This window comes from Tachypleus tridentatus, chromosome 7, assembly GCF_004210375.1.
Source record: "Tachypleus tridentatus isolate NWPU-2018 chromosome 7, ASM421037v1, whole genome shotgun sequence".
In the NCBI taxonomy this organism is placed as follows: domain Eukaryota; kingdom Metazoa; phylum Arthropoda; class Merostomata; order Xiphosura; family Limulidae; genus Tachypleus; species Tachypleus tridentatus.
This window is the reverse complement of record NC_134831.1, coordinates 20925926-20947674: the sequence shown is the minus strand read 5'-3', so window position 1 is coordinate 20947674 and position 21749 is coordinate 20925926. Positions and strand designations below refer to the sequence as shown.

Genomic DNA, 21749 nt, shown 5'->3' with positions numbered 1-21749 from the left:
GACTTGTAAAACTTATTTATACAGATATGGGGGATAAGTTTACTAACTGGACAGAAGAGTGGTTTGATGGAAGAAAGCAGAGGTTTGTTCTAATGGAGCTTAGTCAAACTAGATTAATGTTACAAATTGTGTTCCTCTGTGCTAAGTCTTAGAACTATTATTCTTTTCTATTTATGTTAATGACACAGAGGAACGAATGGCCAATAAATTACTTAAATTTGCTGATGATATGAAGGAACTGAGTGTTGCTAACTTTAAAGAGGATGCTGCTGCTTTGCAAAAGGATTTAGGTCATTTAGTGAGTTGAGCAAATAAATCACAGGTAGATTTTAATTGTGATAAATACAAGTTATTACGTGTGGATTATCATAATTTGAATTATAAATATAATTTGGATAGGAATAACCTTAATAGTGGCATGAAAGAAAATGATCTTGGTGTAATGATTCATCAGCCTCTTAAGCAATCTAGTCAATGTGAAGTTGTTAGTGAAAATGCAAGTAGGGTTTAAGGCTTTGTTTACGGAAATACTGAATTCAAGTCAAAACAGGTTATAATTTCATTGTATAGGTCACTGGTTATGACACTTTTAGAGTACTGTGTCGAGTTTTTGAGTGAGCAGCAAGGGGCCTCAATGGAAGGAGACATGGAACTCTTCTCACACAAAAACTTGCTTACCAGATACGAGAGGGACGGCTAGACGAATTCTCTTGCCATGAAAATCTAACTTGACTACTATCATTTTCACAAGGAGGAGCATCTCATGTGCACCAAAAGTGGTATGCTTGATTGCCTTGAAGGCCAAACTGAGGGTTACTTTCCAGCTTCATGAAGTCAATTAAATAATCATTGATGGAGCAGTTGCCATAAAAAAGGTTGAAGCCAGGAATTGCAAAATCATCTGATGAATATGCTCAGCATGTGTTCGTTTTCTATGTCAAAAGTAAACTTGAATGAGTGAAATGCCTTGATTTGGTTTGGAAGAGGTTCATTGGCATGTTACTGCTCTTGCATTCAAACTTGGGAACTGGCAAACGTTTTTGCATTTGGATGAAAATAACAAGAAACTCTTTGTCCTTTTATCAAAGTAGGTCATCAGCTCACTATAGAAACAGGACAAGGAAATCATAATCACCAATTAATGGGAAGTAGCTTTGGCCAAAATACAGCATTCCTCATTTCTCGTATTATTTGACCTATTAAAAAGAATATAATTTCTAAAGAAAGTGGAAAGGTGAATGATGGAACAACATTATTACTTGGATTTGATAATAACACTATTATCTCTAAAGCCACTATAATTTTATATATTGTTAACATATACAGTGGATTTTATTCTCTCTACATGTGCGAAAACATTGTGGAACCTAAAATTGATGTTGATATGAATGTAGGACTATTACAAACAATGAATGGTTAAGATGGAAATTTGATCATTGAAACTTTTACAGAGCTACGTTACAGGGCTACTTCTGACAAAACGTATTCAGACTATCATGGTTGATATAAAAGGCAACATGGATCGACCTATATCGTTTGAACAAAGTAGACATTGTGACACCAGAAAAGTGCCTTATATCTTGATCCATCTATATTTGACATATATTATTTTTATCAGGAGGGAAAAGAATTACCTTATTATGCTGAAAGTAATTCGAAATTACTTTCTGGATTTGGGGGTGCATTGAATAGTCAGTTATCTTATATTTGAAACAATGAGTCTGAGCTATAAAAAAGAAGCTGTTCAGTCTAACACCACATATTTATTATCAAAATGTATTCTACAAAAATCATCTGTCGATGCTGAAAAATAATGAGTGATTTATTAATAAACTTAATATCTTTCTGGAGATTTTGATAATTTTTTAACTTGTTAAATTTTGCACCAAACTGTTGGAGGACTACTTAATATAGCTACCCCAAATTTAGGAATTATAGAAGGAAATCAACTGGTTATCACCATCCACAACCATCTCTTGAACTACTTTTTTATCATCAAATGGTGAGATTGAGCATTACGTTTAAAAGTTCTCAAGGATTAAAATACGATCATGATTGGTAATGGTGTTCGAACCTGTAACTTGTATAATGCGAGAAAAGCGTAGTTTTACTAAACATGGACTGAACAACAGCTTTATTTATACGTGTAAGTGCAGACCTCTTGCATTACCAAAACACATTCAATATAGTCTAACATGATATATGACTGCTACCAAGAGCTTTTTTTGCGTGCTTCACATTATAAGTTAAAAACAAAAACGAAACATAGTGAATAAAGTCTATGAGTCATACAAATTGACTACCTTTGGTAACACAGTTATTATCATACAATAACTTCAACTAAAACTCAGTATTTCAAGTGAAGGAAAAAAGAAAATGGAATGATGTGTGATTTTTTTGAAAATGATAACATGTGGTGGGGTGGTTTATAGAATTCCTGAACTTTAAAAGTAAAACATAATTTAATTGGTTTGTGTGTAATTAGGTCAATCTGTATTAGTCTGAAATAGCCATTCAAAATTTTTATAGTTTGTGAACTAAATTTGTTTCATTATTGCTTTATATTGCATCTTGCTTGCGTACTAGTACAATGAGATAAGAAAAATTAAAAAAGGTAAGATATTTGGCGTAGGCTTAGCAATTGCAAATGCAGCAGTCAATTTCAAGTCTATTAAAATGTAGTGTGGTGATTTTGGCCCTCCTTTAAAATAAGTAGGATGACATCCCGTCTGACTTCAAGCACTACACTAACACTATATTCACAAGCCTTGATAATTAAAACTGTGTTGCTAAAAGTAATCAGCTGAAACAATGAATAAATGGCTTATTTTGCATTTTGTTAAAAAATGTTCATTTTTAATTTTCCATTTTTAATATACACTAGCACAACGTGCCTGAAAATAAGTTATATCTTATTACATGCTGATAACTTAATTAGTGAATTAAATCATTATAATATTCTCTCTACAGACATATGTAGCATTTCTGACAGAAACATGTTCTTTTAAGTTCTATGAAAGTAAACCCGCAAACAAGCACATTTGCCCAGGACTATCGAGAGAGTTCTTATTGCAGTATTTTTCAAACAAAACAATAGCAACAGCTCATTCATCCTTGCAAACAATAGACAATTATTGTTTTTCTAAGTGGTACTTAATTTTGTTACAACCTTTCTCTCAAATTAGAACGTTCCATACTGACACATGATGATCTGAAAGAAACTAGATCCTCTCGGCAGATCAACTAGCAAACTCAGTGGCGTAGTTTTGGTTTGGTGCGCTTCTAGAGCAAGTGGTCTAAAATACTTTTCCATTGTAAATATGAAAAACAAAAGAGAGAGAATGTTTTGATATGACCCACAATAACAATTTACACGTTCACTTTTTTTTTTTTTTTGCGCAAAGACATTTACGATGTCGTCTAAGTCAATGAGAATTTCCTTTTCTAAACTTAGTACTGCAAAAACACAGAGATGACCTTGAGACATAGAGACCCTTAGGTAAATAAGAATAAGCTTACAAAACGAGCTTTCCCAACTAGCAATGGACAAAGTGACTGTTATCAGTGTTTTTAGTGCTACTCTAATGTGAAACTACTTCTCTGTAAAACATAAGGTAACACGTTACGTTACAGGTAACGTGTTTTAAAGCCTGTATATGAATCTTAACATTTATGTTTTCTTCAAAAGTAAACTGAAAATGAGCGTAAAGATCGGTTTGGAATTGAAGTGTGTATAGTGTACCTAAAGGCAAGCACCCGCTTCCCTACCCTACTGCTTGTGGAGACTGAACGAAGACATCCCTTCTGTATTCTGAATATCAATTTGTTTTCTTTGTCTAGTATCACCTTCCTGATAGCATTAGTCAGTTATTAATTTTATTCAAAGTTACAATCAGCTGGTATGAAATATTTCAGTTTTATTTTGTTCAACGTGTTTCATTTACAAAATTAAAATATCCTACCAGACAGAAGGACCATTATCTACTAAGAGAACAAAAGGTCAAACAACTAGAACAACTCTAGAGCACATGTGGTTTCATAACATTGCAGAAACTAGATAATCAATAAGTTGGAATAATTTTATGCAATCTAGAAGGTGGAAAACCCATGATATACTTACATATCGCACACACATACACACACAAATAGATAAATAATAAGCACAAATCTAAATAATGGGCTGTCTGTGCTATACTCCTTGTGAGCGAAGAAATTTGATTTTTAACGGTATTAGTCACTAGACTTTATTCACAGAAGCATCGGGTGTATATATGCATATATTTATATCTTCCAGTGGCTCAGTGGTAAATGTGAATACTTATTACGTAAAAAAACGAGTTTCGTTTAAAAATATATATAAATAAAATCTCTAAATTGATAAGTCAATCGGTAGCAAATATTTCGATTTCATTTGTTGAAAATTATTAAAATTATAGTAATATGATAATCATATTACAACATTAATTCACCAGTAATCCATATTACAATATATAGTTTTTCATAATAATTTCATTTCACATATCATAGTTTTATTTGTGAAATTTATGAAATTACATTACATTTAATATTGTATTTATTTCTTGTTCTTTTCATTATTTTTTCCGTATAATTTCCGTTGTAACCAAATTTGCTGGCAAGCTTTCGTTTTTGTGTTGAGCTTAGAATATGAAAATTTTTAATGTTTAGTTAAGTGACGCATTGGTATTTACGCCCAGGGATACCATTGCAGTTAATGTACCACTAAAATGATATAAGGAGAGTGTCTGTTGAGGTTGGTAGGTCTGATGTGTTTTATAGATGATATCGTTGTTGTTAAATAAATCATAGGTTCTTCGTTATAATTTATTTATAGTTCTAATGAGATGAAAAATGAGCAGTTACTTAATAACTCAGTGACTTAGTGTAACTGATGAGTTTCTTGTTATTGTGTGCAGAATGCAATACTTTATTAAAATTTTAATAAATTTATATATATACATATTATAATATATTGGCCATCAATTTTGATGGGTAACTACAGAGTACAACATGTAGTAGCCATACCAGTACTAATACTAATGTTAAGGTTACTTGCTTTAATTTGGACATTAATAAGGATTATAATAAATAGGTTATGACTTTGTACGTGATAGATCAGGTAATAACTAATTTATAAACATGACAGAATACAAATTTTGTTACTTACAAAAACAGTTAGTAAATTTATGCCTCGTCAGGACTTGATTCATATTTTATTAAATAATAGAACATAAATATTCATATTGTTAATTTCAATAAATAAAGGAATTAGGAAAAAAAAGTCAGGAGAAAATAAATCCTCTTTCAGATAAAATGAAATATTCAAAAGTTAAATAACATCAAGATAAATGAAAGTATTGAATAACAATTAGAAATAATTCATTCTAATTATACCTTATGGTCTAACTCATTTTAGCTCTAGTTAAACATTTTATTTAGTGGTCAGGTCACATGGTTACAGCTTTTGTGACTATCTAACTTACATAATGTTTTACAACATCAATATCTATACATCACTACCAGCAGATGTGTCAGTTTCATAATACATATGTATTCATATTAATTGTGCTCTAGCTAGAAGGTGAGTTAGTGCTGTAAATCAACTAAAATTACATAGTTGAATTAAATGATAGAAAGAATAACAAATGAATGGTAATCAAAATCATAAAATGGAAATAGAACATAACCTATGGGCAATAAAAATTATTTGGTTTATAAGTGAGGCTGCATAATAACTGTGGAAGAATTAAAACTTTAAACCTGCTATTTATTTTATGTATATAAAATTATTTGTACCCTATTAAATTTGTGTGAAATGATCATTTCCATTACTGCAAAAAAAATAACTCTTTTTTTTTTTTTCATAAATCAGTCATTCTAATAGAAAAATATAGCTATCTTAATTTTAATTTAGTCTGTCTTCTAAATCCTAAACCTTTGTTCTCTCATTATGATATCTTGAGAACAAAGTACTTGTAGTAACTGGTCACAGGAATAATTTTATAAGGTTCAATAATACCATTTCTTACCCTTCTTCCTTTGAAGAGAAAATAATTTAAGAGATCTCAGCCTGTTTCTTTAAAATAACTCTCCTGTTCCCAGAATCATGTTACTAGTAATATAGGGAAAGGGACCAGAATAGTTTTGTTTAATGAATGGGATGAACTAGATGGACTAAAAGATTTTTTGTTTTTTAAATTTTATTCTAAGAAGTCCTACTTTGTTGTTATTGAACTTGCAATTTTTCTTTAAAGTGCCTAAAGTTAGTTATTCATAATGAATGCATCAGTATTGTTGTTAATGCTAACAACCTTGATCTCATTGTAAAATTTTTCAATAATGTTATCTATTTGATTAGATAAATTTCATAGTTAAAAACTATTTCAAACCATTTATATTTTATAGTGTATAAAGATAGATTCTAACTCTTGTCTTAATTTTTTTTTGTCTTTAGTTCTAACAGACTGCAGTCATCTGTTCTTAAGGAGCCATTCCACCCCTCTTTTAAAAAGTGTATAACAATTAACTAGCTTATAACCTGGAATTTCAAAAGAATACTTGTTATTATTGTTCTCCAAATCCAATAATAGTTAAATAATTCTCATTATATCATAATTTTCTATTGCTAGTAGAGTCCTGAACTCTTCTGTTTGTTTTTAAATCACACATCATTCTGTTTTAAAATTATTATTTAATATATGCAGTAAATTTCCTATTCCTGGTCTTGTTGCCAAAGCTCTCTTACCAGTTTTATTCTCCAGTTCATTCACTACTTTGTAGGTTAAGTTTAAACTATTGTAAATATCTATTTCTAAGTTCAAGCATCCCATTACCTAGGCTGCTTAAATGGCACCTGTCTCATCGAGTAATAATGAAACTTTGCTTATATGTGTGATGCTGGAAAATCATTTATATTATGCAATATGCAATCCCCATCTTTGTGAAATTTTTATCCTGTATACATGTAGATTTGTAATAGGGGTCAAGATTTTCTCATTTCACCTCCATTTTCTATCACAGAGAACTTTATTTTTCTCCATTCAAATGTACAGAAAAAACTGGGCAGTTGAATTTGCTGCACATAGTGGGGAAAAATGAAGGTAAAGAGGTTGCATGTAAATTTGACATTTATTGAGTATTTGGAATGTTTTTATCTTTGAACAAGAAAAAAAAAAATTCAACAAGGCTGCAAATTGTTCATAGCCACCATGAGCTGTTGTTCCTACCAATTGTTGGCACCCCAAGTGAGCACTGGTACCACAGGTAATTGGCTAGTGCATATAATTTATCTTTACCCTTGAAACTATACTATATATCCAACAAGCCCACCTACTCTAAATGTATATCCATTATTAATTCATCAGGCACAATGCTACAATGATGCAATTTTAATTTTAACCTTTGTCACAAGAACAGCGTTGTTTAATACTATTGTTATTTCAAGAGTTGTTGGAAGAGGTTAATTACATCCTCAATTATATGTGGGATAAAATTATTGTTTCATGGTAAAGTTTACTATCTCAGTATTTTGTGTATACACTATGAAATGATATTGACCTCAGTATAAATAATTACTTTACAGATATTATTTTATTTCTGAAAACTTTTGAATTAAAGTAATGTTAATCTTTGCATGTATTTTTTTAAATCAGACATTTTCAAAATTGTTTTTTTTTCTCAGGATACATAGTTTTGTGTTTAAAACTAGGAGATTTGTTCAAGAAGGGATACTTTTTTAATTAATTCTCTCCTGCAAGGTCATATGTTCACAATTTATTCAAAAAGCTTAAGGGTGAGAGTAAAGAAAAACATATAACAACAAGTCAACCATATTATAAGTCCACATTTAATGCCAGTAAGGTCTTTCTTCCAGTGCTAGTAATCATTGTTTTCAGACTTAGTTAAATGCCTAAGCATCTGTTATGGTTATGCTATTTCTGTCATAAAAATTGTCACACTTGCATTGCATAATGAGTTTGTTGTAAAGATATATGCTTTATGAAAAAGCTTGTGACTAATGCCTTTCCCTTTGTTTTCTGTTATGTCTCGTATATGACCTATTATTAAGCATGTTGAGGTTTATGGCATATCAAGATATGGAATCAGATGAACAAGTATAAATAGTGTGACCTAGATGCTGCAAGGTAGTATCAGTATGTGAGTTTTAGATCTTTATATGTTACTTTTAAGATCATGTATATATTAAGAGGCTGTTTTTTCTGTTCCAGGATCTTTACAATTCAATATGGCATCGCTGTTTGAGCAGTATGAGCAGGCTGCTTCCATTTCAACAGGACCAGTTACAAGCATTCAGTCACTTCCAGAACTGGTGAGGATTAAGTTGTTTATTTGTTCTTGAAGAGATACAACTTAATTTTAATTTGTGTAAACTAGAAAGTAAATCAACAACAACAAACATTTCTTATCTTACAGTGAAAAGTTGTAGACCTGTTTATACAAAATCTGTTTTAGGAAACTGTTGTTTGCACTTATGTATTTTAGTGTAGGTTTTAGTGCTTTTACTTTTTAGTGTGCATTTTTGTGATTTTGTGTGTGTATGATTTCAGATTTTGTTCAGTGATATTCAGTTGATAAATTTTGAAATTTTAATTGTAGTTTATGTGCACAATTTTCTGAGAAGAAACTTTGTATTTCAGAAACCTTTGAAAGTAAATTCACATGCAAAACACAATTTTAAAATATTCCTATATTAAATACTGTTTGAAAGTATTTGTTTCAGTTTTCTAAGACCCATTAATGATATAACTGTTTCATTTATAGTTTGAGACATTTATGATCACAGAACTGTGGTATGTAAATACATCATGCATTTCATATTTTATAATATTATAACATTTATTCTTAATTTATTTTTTGTTCTATATAGATACAGGATTTATATAACATGTAGTTGAGAAAAACCTTTATTTTGTCAAAGCTGCCTTTGTTCCTTTGTTATATTTGAGTGGATAATATCTATTCTGCATGAGGAAGGTACTGCTGCATGTTTTGCAAGGTCATTGACAGCAGTGTTGTTCAGGTGATATCTGATGGTTACAGTATGATCTGTGTTGTAATGAGAATAACCACATTGGTAGTACTATTCATTCTGCAAAAATGTAGCTTTTCTTGTGAAGTAAGAAATATTGATTTAAACAAGAAACAAAATCATGAAGAAGTAGCAAACAGAATCCATTAAAAGTGACAGTTCTATGGAAAAAAATGCAAGTACACACAGTATGATAATAAAGATTGTTAATTTTGCAGTTTACTTTGTTTTCAGGCTTATTATTCTGTTTTACATCACCTTCAGTTAATAAGACATTTAGCATTGTTTCATAACAGATGTTTTCAAATCTCCAGTTATTAAGCAGTCTATTTGATAGCTCAAAGATTAATTAGGTTTTCTGAATATGCCACAGTGTGGACAGATGGGAGAAACCTCTGGGACTGTGACTGCTGAATATTGTATTACAAAGTTTGTTATATGTATTGAAGTGTGTACTTATATTTACTTTAACTGTTGTGCATTAAGTTTAAAAAGACTTTATAGTTAAAGGAAATAGCATTTTATACAACTTAAAGAACTTGTGTCCTAGAGGAGATGCTACGAGGAAATAGTGCTACTGATATCTGGTATATCCAGTATGGCTATCCATGCTCTTTACCTTGAGGATCGACATCTGAAATAGCAGTGGACCACAGACAATCTTGAGGTCTAGCAGAGCCTGTGGGCAAGCTGCTGAAAACACCTTATCATTCTACCACTGTATAGGAAGGGCTTACCACTCATTAGAGTGATGTCTCTCCGAGATCTCCTACCATGTCATGCTCATAATAAGGAGGACCTTTAGATATTGATGTCTGGTAAGGAGAACATTTGGCTGATATTGTGATTCTACATGAACAGAGCAAAGAGATCACTGGTGATATTCCAAGGCACAATAAAGGAGGACTTAGATGATTTTCTAAAGCACAGAATTGCTTTATTCCAGAACAGACTGTACAACACCTTGCTTTAAGTTTAATTAGCCCAAGGATATGAATGAAAAGCAATTCTGGGACATAGTAGAAAACAGTTTCTTGGAACAAGAGTAGCACAGCAGATGACCTCATTCTTTTGCATGGTAAGGTTTACCTCAGTAGAACATAAGGATATCCTAACTGACAGCTTTAAAGATGATGTAGCATCAACTGGGTGTGAGAAATTTTATTACTATTACAGAGGCAACACAAAGTAGTAACTTTGATCCAGTTGCATGAAAGGAAAAAGCCTGTAGTAGCAGCTGTAGCAACTTTACATCAGGCAAATAATACTACCCAGGCATCCATGTTACAAAAGTTTGGAATCCATCAAGAATTAACAGTCCAATATTTTCTGATAATCATACCATGGTTTGTGTGTTGCAGACTATACCACTGATGTTTCTGCTAGGAATAGGCCCTGAAAGTGAGGAACAAAAACCCTGTACTGCATGTGGATGTTGGGTTACTTTCATAAAAACTTTCTATACCATGTTGTGCATTTGTAAAGTAGACACAGAAGAATGGACCTCATAAGTGTGTAATAGAGGAAATTACAGTACCCTGATATATACAAGTGGTATTTTGTATCTTATTACACACAATGACTAGTGCATCAGTGCTTTGTAACTCAGGCTGTAGCAACAGAAAACAAGTGTCATTAGCCCAAACAGTAATCTCTCCATTGGAGGGTGAAGTCCTGGTGATATGCTATAATTATTATGCCAAAAGCTGGAATAGCCATTTGCACATTGAGTGTAATGGAAGTAACTGTTACTCTGGCTATTTCCATTATGTCATGTCCAAAGGTAAATACAAAAGTACCAAGTTTGCTAGTTGAGGATCATGCAGATAATCTGGACTCAATGCAGCATCAGCAATTCCTTATTTTGTTGGTAGAGTATGCTAATGTAATTATGGGACTAGATAACCTATTGGGTTGAACAGCAATACCAGTGTTTGTATATATTTGTGGAGAGTTTTGGTTCCTTTTCACAAAACCTAAACCCCATCTCAGAGTAGAGCTTATGGTGAGATTGGTAAAAATTGGTACAGTGTTCAACTCTTTTTGCTTATTCACAATACATTAACTTCATATAATCATTATCATCATTCTGGAAGATTTTTGTCCACTAATTGTCATTACTGGTAATTGTTTTAGGCCAAAATTTATCAGCAAAATTAATATTGCTGGGAAATCGGTTAATTCAAATAAGATCTTGTTTACTTTCCATATTTTTGTGGAAGGGTTTAAAAGTGGTGGCATTTGTTGTATGAGTATATCCAGTAAGTTAACCAGCTTATGCTAAAATCTCTAATGATCATCTTTACATAAGGCCTGCAAGTTATTTAATTAAAGAGTGTATATTTACATCAGGTTTCTTAAATACTACAGATAGATTAAACTGACATAAGATTCTCTTTGGAAAACAATGTACAGAGCAGATCACAAATTATACCATATTTTACAACATTAGTAAATTTCATGTGCTTAACAAAGACTGAGCTTATTGCACACTTTGATTTATATAAATAAGTAGAGGTTGGTAATTAAATTGGTTAATTGATTACTTTTAAGTATAACTTGCATCAATCAATTTCATGTAAAATAATAAGTTACTTAAAATGACAGTTAAATTGTTTAATGTCACAAACATATTTAACTAAAATAAGTGTATCTAATTATCACTGCTTTCATATATTTCAACTATCTATGTAATCAAAATGTTGCCAATTATGATTTCTCATTACTATTTTAAATTAATTCTTAATTGGTCAACTAAATTGATTAGTGTCATAACTTGCAAAAATAATCAGCTGAACAAATGGTTGCTTTTGATTATTACCATTTTCAGTTATTTCATTGTGAGAATCAATCAGTTGAATGTATGCAATTAATGATTGTGAGAAGAAATCAGTAACAAAATTCAACAAATTTCCCAGCTGTTTAGTTAAAGAATATTTTAGGTTTGAAATGTAAGTAATACTACTATAATTTGAAGGAAATTGCTTTGTTTGTGTGTTTACTCCTCCTAGGCTTTTACAGTTGGACCTGTCAAATATGTTTTCATCAACTAGAAATGATTTGGGATATGTCAAGAAGTTATTTTGCTCTAAAGAAATGCAATAGTTTGATAGCTACAGTACTGGCTAAATATAGATCAGTTAGTAAGAGTGGCTATTGGTAGTATTGATGAGATTTTTCCAGTTTTCTTTTTTGTTACATGGGCTATACATATTGTCTATACATTTTCAGTTATTACTGGCATACATAGAACAAAAACAGAAATAATTTTTACGTTTGTAATGCTAAAACATTAAATGTACTATTTAAATTTTGTTTTCAAATCTTATCAATGATAGGAAGGATTTCTTTTTCACACATTGTTTCTATATATCTTCAATATAGACATACATAAAGTGGGATGTTTTTAAGTCTTATGTTATTTGTTTTTTTATTAAAAAAACACAACAAAATAAAATTTAAATAAGCTTTGTGGTGACACAATTTTATTCTTATGTAATTTCAAGCTTTGTTCTCCCACAGCCATATTTTGGGGAAAAAAAAATCTTGCTATGTATCTCATGGGTACATCTGGAAGAAAATGCAAAATAACAGGAGGTTGATGGACTTACCATGTATGTGAGAGACAACATCAAATTGAACTTTTCAGAAACAAGAAGATATCATTATATAAACAAACTTTTAGATTTAATTCAGTATTAAATTTCAAATACCATTTTGTACAGTACTCCTATGCAGAATCAGTATAAAGTTATTCAGCTTATGGTTAATATCAAATGTTGACAGTAAATTACCCGAGATAATCTTAGATCTTATATTTCAGCAAGCCTAATGGATACTTGCATTTTGTTTCCTGTCTCTAATAGCCAGAAAAACTGAAGCTGCAGTAAATTGCTCTGTTTTCAGTTTTTCTTCTGGCGAGTATGTATGCAACATGTAAAAGTATTTTTATTTCTTTTTAATAAGCGAGTTATCATACACTGCAAAAAAAGAAAACTTGTTATTAAATAGCATGTTTTAATATATCTGATAAATGCCTTTTTTGTGTTTTCAGGATTAAGTTAGTTTTAAATTGTATGAAAACTTTTATCATGGCTTGGGCTCAATTTGATAGAGTTTGTTTAGTATATGGTGTCAGCCAAAAGAAATGTTTGTTTTGCTGAAGTGATCAACAACCATTTATCAATCTGTTCCTCTTTTTATGCTTGTGGAATCTTTCTGCATTAGTTAGAGTATTATAAAACTATATATTTTTTTGAATTAATGTATTAATATGTTGTAGTTGTTAGCATTCAATAGGGGAAAACTATTGCATTCTAACTCAGCCATCAGGTAAAAATATTTTGATAATATAAACTGAGACAACTGGTTTTTATTATTTTCAGTATTTGTACAAAGGTATTGCATGTTAAATTCAGACAGATATTTAAACTAAATATCAGATTGCTATTTACCCAAATAAAATTATTTCAGAGTTTTTCTCATTAACATAACTGAAGATTGATTTCTATTTAGAGTAAAACAGAGAAGTAATATGTATGCATTAATTCATAAATTTTCTCCATAATTTAATATGTTATTTTAGAATGAGTATTCAGACCTTGTTTTGAACAAAAGAGGATTAATCATAAAAGAATTTTGATTGAAAAAAATAATTAACAAACTTTGAATAAAAGATTAAGTTATAAATGCTAAGAACTTCATTCATTGTAACGGATATCAGCTGTTTGCACTTGATGTGTATTTGAAGTGTCTTATTAGATAACACCAGTCTCATTTTTTATAAAGACATTACTTGATGTTGTCTTTGTAATAATATTTACTTTAAAACTTTGATTCCTTAAAGTAAGTATTGGATGAATCTTAGAAATATTTCTCTTACACAGAGGTTAAATTTGTGGAATTTTGGATCAATACAAAGAGGTGGATAATTTTAAGGGGAAGGTGAATCCTTAAATTACCAACTTGGTTTTATAGTCTTTATTGTTTATGTGGTTCACATACTTCATTGTATTAGATAATTTTATGTTTTTGCTGGTTACAGCATCTATTCTAAAGCACTTACAAAATGTGTGGTGAAATCACTTATTCTTTATGCAAGAAACCTTAGTAATAATCAATGTTTATTGCAATATTGGTGATATTTTGTTTAAGTTTTTATTGACTAGTAGTCTGTTATGGACACTAACCAAAGGCATGAACACACAAGCTGTTTAATGTGTAAATTATTTTTAAAAACTCCTCTATAGGTAATTTTATGTTTAAATTTCAGAAATTTGAAGTTTTCTTGACAGAACACTTGATATTTGAAGTATTAAACATTGTAATTGTACTTAGTGGATAGAATCTTTTACAGTTTCTTATGTTTGTAGTGAACATTTTATGAATTATTTCTTTTAAGAAAGTATACTGAGATGTAAAAAAATTCCAACTTTATATCTTTTGCTGTAGACAACTGCAGGCTTTATTAATGCCAGACTAGAAGAAGAGACTCCTATATTTAAAAAACAAAGAATCAATTTTAGGTAACTATCAATTTATAATATTAAAATATTTAATTTAATTCATCATGCATTATTCTAGGATGTGAAAAAATTGTTTGATGAATAGTTATTAGTATTAATTTATGTAGTTTAAACTTGTTCAGTCCATGTTATTTGTTTAGTAAGATTTTACGTTGTCATACCATTTTGTTAAAACTGAAATGACATGTATTTGTTAGTCAATTTCTGTAAAAGTTTTGAACTAAATTTCAACAATTTGCAATAAACTGTGTATGGTGCAAACCTACAGATATTTCAAAGCATTTCCATACAAATATTAATTTTAATACATTTTTATTATTTTTCCCACAGCTTCAAAGCTACATTTTGTCTAATTAATATATAAAAGTATACTTTCTTTTATTTAGAATTTTAATACTATAAATTTACATATCCTTTTATTGGATTTTAAATTGTGGCTCTACATCATTTTCATATTATTAAGAAAAAGTTCTCATGTGAATAAACCTATTATGAAGTTTTAGTATTGAAAAATGAACATCTGTTAAAATCATATTATTGTACTTTTAATAATTACATTCCAGAAAGAAATATTTTATTGTGGATAATTGCTTACTAAACATCCTAATGTTTTTATGCTTTCTTTTGTCTTGATACATCTGTGCCTCAGGAAAAATCAGTCAGACTTGAGCTGCCCTAATGATAATTATTCATAATCTGACATTGTAAAAGAATAACAAGAGCAGGCACCAGACAGTAATCACTATTAAAAACAAAACATTTATCTTCAGCAGTAATTATTGAAATATGTTTGAATATTGAATACTGAATGTTTTGCTATTATTGGCTCGAATGAGTTGGTCTTTTGAAAAACGAGTGTATAATAACTTCTAAAGTGTTTTGTATATCTTTACAAAATTTTGCAGACTTTCAGTGATCATTAGTCATTTGCCAAAAAAAAAGAAAATTGGTGTTTTTAATGAAATATTAATTTTCATTAAAACATTTTCCATGAACATATGGTATTAAAGTGTTGACTACTCTGATTGCAAATTAACTTTCATGTTAATATTAATAGTACTTTTATTCATCTGAAAAATCTTAAATTTCATTTGCATAATTGTACAAGTGTACATCATGAATATTATAATTATTATTTATTTTACCTAATCTGACTTTAAAATTTTTCAATATTAAAAACATGTATATTCCTTAAAGAAAGAAATGGGTGGTTGCAAGTAAAAACAGATTGGCTCACAAAGGGTATAAGAGAAAAAATTAAATAAAAGCATCACAGATTTATGAAATTTAAATTGAGTGGTATTATACAAAGTTTAGAAGATCAAGAAAGTTGTTCAAATAGGAAACCAGGATACATCCAAAAGGATGTATGAAAAAAATCTGGCTGAAAACATTTATTAAAGCATATTAGTGGTAAACAAAAATGTTAAAATGGGGATAGGACCCTTGAGGGATGATAAAGAAAGGCTTGTATCTCCTGTTTATGAAATGGCTAAGTTTTTAAAATTCTACTTTTTTCTTCAGTTTTTACAAATGAATACTTAATCAGTATTTCTTATTTTGAGCAATTGATAGATTAAAACAAAGTTGAACAAGACAATTTCATAAATTCTGAGCTTGTTAAAATAAGATTGGGAAGTTTAAAAAATAAGACTTCTGGGCCATATATTATTTCCTTAAAGGTTTTAAAAGAGGCCAAGGATTGGGTATGTCAGCCAATTACCATTATTTTTTTATTTTTTATTTTTACAAGTCCTTGAAAGTACCAACAGATGGGAAATAATCTAATGTCACTTCTGTCTTCAAGGGAGGAAACAGAAGTTGTCCCAGTAATTATGAATCTATTAGTCTTATATCAATTGTGGAAAAAGTTTTGGAAAGTCTGATAAAAATACTTTGTAAAGTCATTTAAAAAAAGTTTAGAATTTTTTAGATAGTCAACATGATTTTACTAAGGGGAAATCTTGCCTTACAGATATTTTGACATGCTCTGAAAATGTTACTGCATATATAGATTAGGATAATGTTGTAGGTTTGATGTATCTGGATTTTCAGAAAGCATTTGATAAAATGCCACATAAAAGGTTTGGAAACCTTTTTCTGTAGATATGGGGGATAAGTTAAAAAAATGGATAGAAGAGTGGCTTAATGGAAGAAAGTAGAGGGTTGTTATAAATGGTGTTCAGTCAGACTGGATTAATATTACAAATAGTGTATCTGATGGCTGAGTCTTAGAATGCTCTTTTTTTTGATCAAAGTTAATGACATAGATGAAGAAATGGTGAATAAGTTAATTAGATTTGCTGATGATATCAAGGACTTGAGTGCTGCTAACTGTGAAAAGGATGTTGCTGCTTTACAAAAGGACTTGGGTAATTTAATGAGTTGGGCAAATAAATGTCATGTGGGTTTTAATTATGATAAATGCAAGATAGTACATGTGGGTTATCATAATTTGAATTACAAGTGTAGTTTGGATAGGATAGTTGGATAGTTTTACTAAAGCAACTTTAAATGATGAAATATAGCTATTACCATTCATCTTTTTTTTTCTCTCTAGAGACTGAGAGACCTTTTGCTACATACTCTTACAGGATGGATTAGACAACTCCTCTGGGTGGTGTATTCTTCCCTGGATATTCATGCTTGTTGGATATTTCATATTTCTTTGCATCAGCTTCATCACCTGTCTCATTTTTTCTCTCACTTTTGTCATAATTTGGACAAGGTCCTTTAGGTGGACATGTGGTTGACTATATGCACATTCATCTCCCATTATCTTCATCTAACTGTTTCAACTCCTGTGAGATAAAAGTGGCCATGCTAATCCAATGGAACTGTTAATGTTTTCGATCAAATGTGAATGATGTCAAGGATTTGATTGACTTTTATCATCACAAATGTCTTTCTTTACAGGAAACATTTTTAAAACTTACTAATACAGTTACAATTTGACAATACTCCTTATACCGAAATGACAAGTCGTGTAGGACAAGAACATGGGGGAGTAGCACTGCTGGTTGATCAACATGTGCCCACCTAGTCCTTGTCATTGAATACGACCTTGGAGGCTGTAGCCATCTATATCTCTTTGGGTCATACCATCACTGTTTTTTTTCTGTACCATACCCCTGGAAAAAATTATAATCCATCAGACCTTGTTGCCCTCATTGAGCAACTGCCAGCCCCCCTTTTTAATTTTTGGGGATCTTAATGGGCATAATCTCTTCTGGGGTGGTTCTAGTATTGATGTGAGGGGTCGTGCTATAGAGCATATGCTCCTGAATCACAACCTGTCTCTTTTCAATACTGGCTCTTACACTTATTTTCATGCACCCAGTCAGTCATTTACTTCTATAGATCTTTCTATCTGCTCCCCTTCACTCTTCACTTACTTTTCTTGGGAGGTTTACATAATCCACAGAGTAGTGATCATTTTCCTATCATATTAAGAGAGATGGATCCTGTGGTCAGTGCCACCTGATCCATGTGCCTTACTGGAAGTTGGACCAGGCCAACTGGCCCTCTTTCACTGCTCTCTTGGAACTTGATCCTGCCATCTTATGTAAATCATTGATAGCTGATTGTGTGGCAACAGAAACTAACTGTATTACCCAAGTAGCTGCTCAGTGCAAAACCTCATCTTTCTCTGCTTCAATTCTGCTTGTTCTATAACAGGAAAAGCTCAGAAATGTGCTTGGGATAAATTTCATAGATATTCCATGCTTACAAACTGCATTGCATTTCAGCAAGCCTGTGCTCAGGCTTGGTGAGTTAGATGTCAAAGCCAGAAGGACTCATGGATTAAAAATACCTCCAGCATTTCTTCAACCACCAGTTCAAAAGTCATATGGGACAAGATCCGGAATGTGAGTGGATGGTATACTTTTGTCCCCCTCTCTGTCTTAATATTCATGAAATTGCTGATGCTCAGAGCATTGCCAATACTTTTGGTGAATGTTTCTCATGTATCTAGCTCTTCAAATTCATCCCCTTCCTTCTTAGCTATTAAAACATGAGTTGAACATCTGACTCTTTCCTTTTTGACTGATCGTCCCTATGACTACATTTGCCCTCTTACTCTAGTGGAACTCCAACTTGCACTTCATCGGTGTGGCAGTACATCAGTTGGGCCTGATGATATACATTATGAGATGCTACACCACCTTTCTCTTGCCTCTCTTACTATTCTCCTGGCTGTCTTTAACTGGATATGGCAGGAGAATGTCTTTCCTAATGCTTGGTGAAAAGCTGTTGTACTCCCTATTCTTAAAGCTGGGAAGGATCTAAAGATTCTTTTGAATTATAATCCTATTGCTTTGATGAGTTGTCTCAGTAAGACCTTAGAGAGAATGATTAATGCTCGTCTTGTTTGGTTCCTTGAATCAAACAACCTTCTCTAATCCACTCAGTGTGGGTTCCGAAGACAATGCTCCAGGATAGACCACTTAATTCTCCTTGAAACATCAGTATCAAAAGTCTTTTTGAAGTGACAACATCTTGTTTCTATTTTTTTATTTAGAGAAATCTTATGATACAACATGGAGATATGGCATCTTGCGAGACCTTCACTGATATAGATTAATATTCACTTTTTATTAAGCATTTTTAACGAACTGACAATTCCAGGTTCATGTGGGCTCAACACTTTCCCGTTTTATTCCACAGGAACTTGAAGTCCCTCAGGGCTGTGTTCTGAGTGTCACACTTTTCATTGTAAAGATTAATGCCATCAGTGAACAGCTACCCCCAACAGTTGCAAATGGTCTTTTTGTTAATAGTTTTCACATCTCATGTCAGTCATCAACCATGAGGTTTATTGAGCGGCAGCTACAAACTGCAATCAATCATATACTTAAGTGGACCACAGCAAATGGTTTTCAGCTTTCTCTCCCTAAAACTGTTTGTATGCATTTCTGCTGCCAACGGAGTATTCATCCAGAACCAGAAGTTTGTATTGATGATGTTCTATTTCCTAATGTCCCTGAGGCAGTTTTTAGGTCTTACTTTTGACTGTAAATTAAACTTTATTTCCCATATTAAGCAACTCATGTCAAATGTATAAGAGCACTGAACATCCTCCGTGTCCTCTCTTCCACCTCTTGGGGAGCGGATCGATATTCCGTGTTTAAAATTTATCGTGCATTTATCCGATCCAAACTTGACTATGGGTATTATGGTTTATGGTTCTGTCAGAACCTTAGCACTGAAAATGCTGGATCCTATCCACCATCAGGGGCTTTGGCTTTGCACTGGGTCCTTTTGTACTTCTCCAGTCTAAAGTTTGTATGTGGAGTCCAGTGAGCCCCCTCTGTATTTGCAACTGTCTCTTATGTATGCTTCTAGACTTTGCTCTTTACCACAGCATCCTGCTTGGGGTTGTGTTTTCTATCCTCAGTGGACCACACTTTTTTATACTAGAAAATCTGCCATTGTTCCTTTTAGCCTTTGTATCCAGGCACAATCAGAAAAATTAGATCTTTCTTTGAATAGCTTAACAGTATCAACAGATCGGCCTCTTCCACCATGGTTAATTACTATCCCCAACTGTGATCTGTCTTTGAGTCATCTGAGGAAGGCCGGTACTCCTGTTTAGAAATATCACTCTTTATTTGCTGAACATCTTTCAAATGATCCATCTATTCCCATATATACAGATGGTTCAAAAGCAGGTGACTCTGTAGGCTTTGCCATGGTTTGTTACAATTTGGTTGTAGCACACAGATTCCCTTCTACACTTTCTGTGTTCACTGCTGAATTGTTTGCCATTTCACTTGCTCATATACAAATTATATGATCTATACTGATCACTCAGCTGTTTGTTAGCCCTGACATCTTTCCATGTTAGTTACTATCCTATTCTTATCAATATCCAAAACAAACTGGCCCATCTCTCTATCACCTATCTCTATCCAGTTTTTTGGATACCAGGTCATATTGGTATTTGTGGGAATGAGCTAGCTGACAGAGTAACAAAGTGCATCTGCTCTGACTCTGTCGCCACCATCCTTATTCCATGCATGGACTATGGTCCAGTTATTAAAACCCGACTTACACCAGTTGGCAGTTGACCTGGAGTGAGCAACGAAATAATAAGCTTTTTGAAATCAAGCCTTCCTTAGCTCTTTGGCCATCTTGTTTTTGTGAAGTCCATCTGCTCTGACTCTGTTACCACCATCCCTGTTCCATACATGGACTATGGTCCAGTTATTAAAACCCGACTGTACACCAGTTGGCAGTTGACCTGGAGTGAGCAATGAAATAATAAGCTTTTTCAAATCAAGCCTTCCTTAGCTCTTTGGCCAACTTGTTTTTGTGAAGATCAAAGGGAGGAAGTTGTTTTGGCTATGCTATTCATTGGTCACAGTTTTTTAACTCACCACTTCCTTTTATCTGGTACTGATGCACCAATGTGGGGCACTCAGGTCACAATCATACATATTTTATTATCATGCTATCGTTACAACCAAGAACGACGATGCCATTGTAAACATATTTTTAAGGTAGGTTTGTCCTTGTCATTAGCCAATGTCATAGATATTACTGGCTGCCTTACTCATGTTTTTACATTTTTAAGAGCCATTGGTCTTTTTAACTTAATTTAAGGTTTTTATTGGACCATACACTGTTTTAGTATGATTTATTTGACACATTTTAATTTTATTTTGACCTGAACCCAGGACTGGAAAGACCAACTTCAGGTGACTGACAGCAAGTTTTAACTTAATGCTTCAGTCATCCTGGCAGATCTTAATTTTACATATTTTACGTATTTTTACCTTCATTTCCATATACCATTATATTCCAGATAGCCTAGTAGCTTTGTGCCAATAAACATGAAATACCTACCTACCTACAGTTTTTGGCTCACTTACAGAAGTTTTCCCATCCTTGTGATACTTCATTCATTTCATTCTCAGTGAAGTATGTACTCTGGTTGAGGCAAGTTGCTTTCTCTCGTGATTTTGCCTCTGTGGAGCTCTTGCCATCAGGTATTATATTCAACATCCTTTCTCTTTTGGCTCTTTTTGTAGAATGGCCCTGCATGACCAGGTGGATATGACACTTGACTCTCAAGCTGAAGGTCATGGGATCTGAACCCTGTGACACAAAACATGCTGCCCTTTTAGCCTTGGGGGTATTATAATGTAAAGGTT

The 21749-nt window shown here is 32.1% G+C and overlaps 1 protein-coding gene across 10 annotated transcripts in view; it reads left to right on the top strand.

Annotated features, from left to right (window-relative positions):
• Positions 1 to 4518: 4518 nt before the first annotated feature.
• dor (vacuolar protein sorting-associated protein 18 dor) overlaps positions 4519 to 21749 on the top strand; it is a 138802-nt gene continuing 121571 nt past the window's right edge. For 2 of the 10 annotated variants that reach the window (XM_076510679.1, XM_076510678.1), the window contains exons 1-4: positions 4688 to 4771; positions 8247 to 8347; positions 12590 to 12681; positions 14519 to 14592. Coding sequence is in view for 7 of the 10 variants with exons in the window: in XM_076510672.1 (XP_076366787.1) it covers positions 7227 to 7281; positions 8247 to 8347; positions 14519 to 14592 (230 nt within the window). In the remaining 3 variants the exon portion in view is untranslated. Of the gene's footprint in view, positions 4772 to 7156; positions 7282 to 8246; positions 8348 to 12589; positions 12682 to 14518; positions 14593 to 21749 lie in introns of those variants that run through there. The other 8 variants (XM_076510677.1, XM_076510671.1, XM_076510680.1 and 5 more) reach the window with 7 other exon arrangements.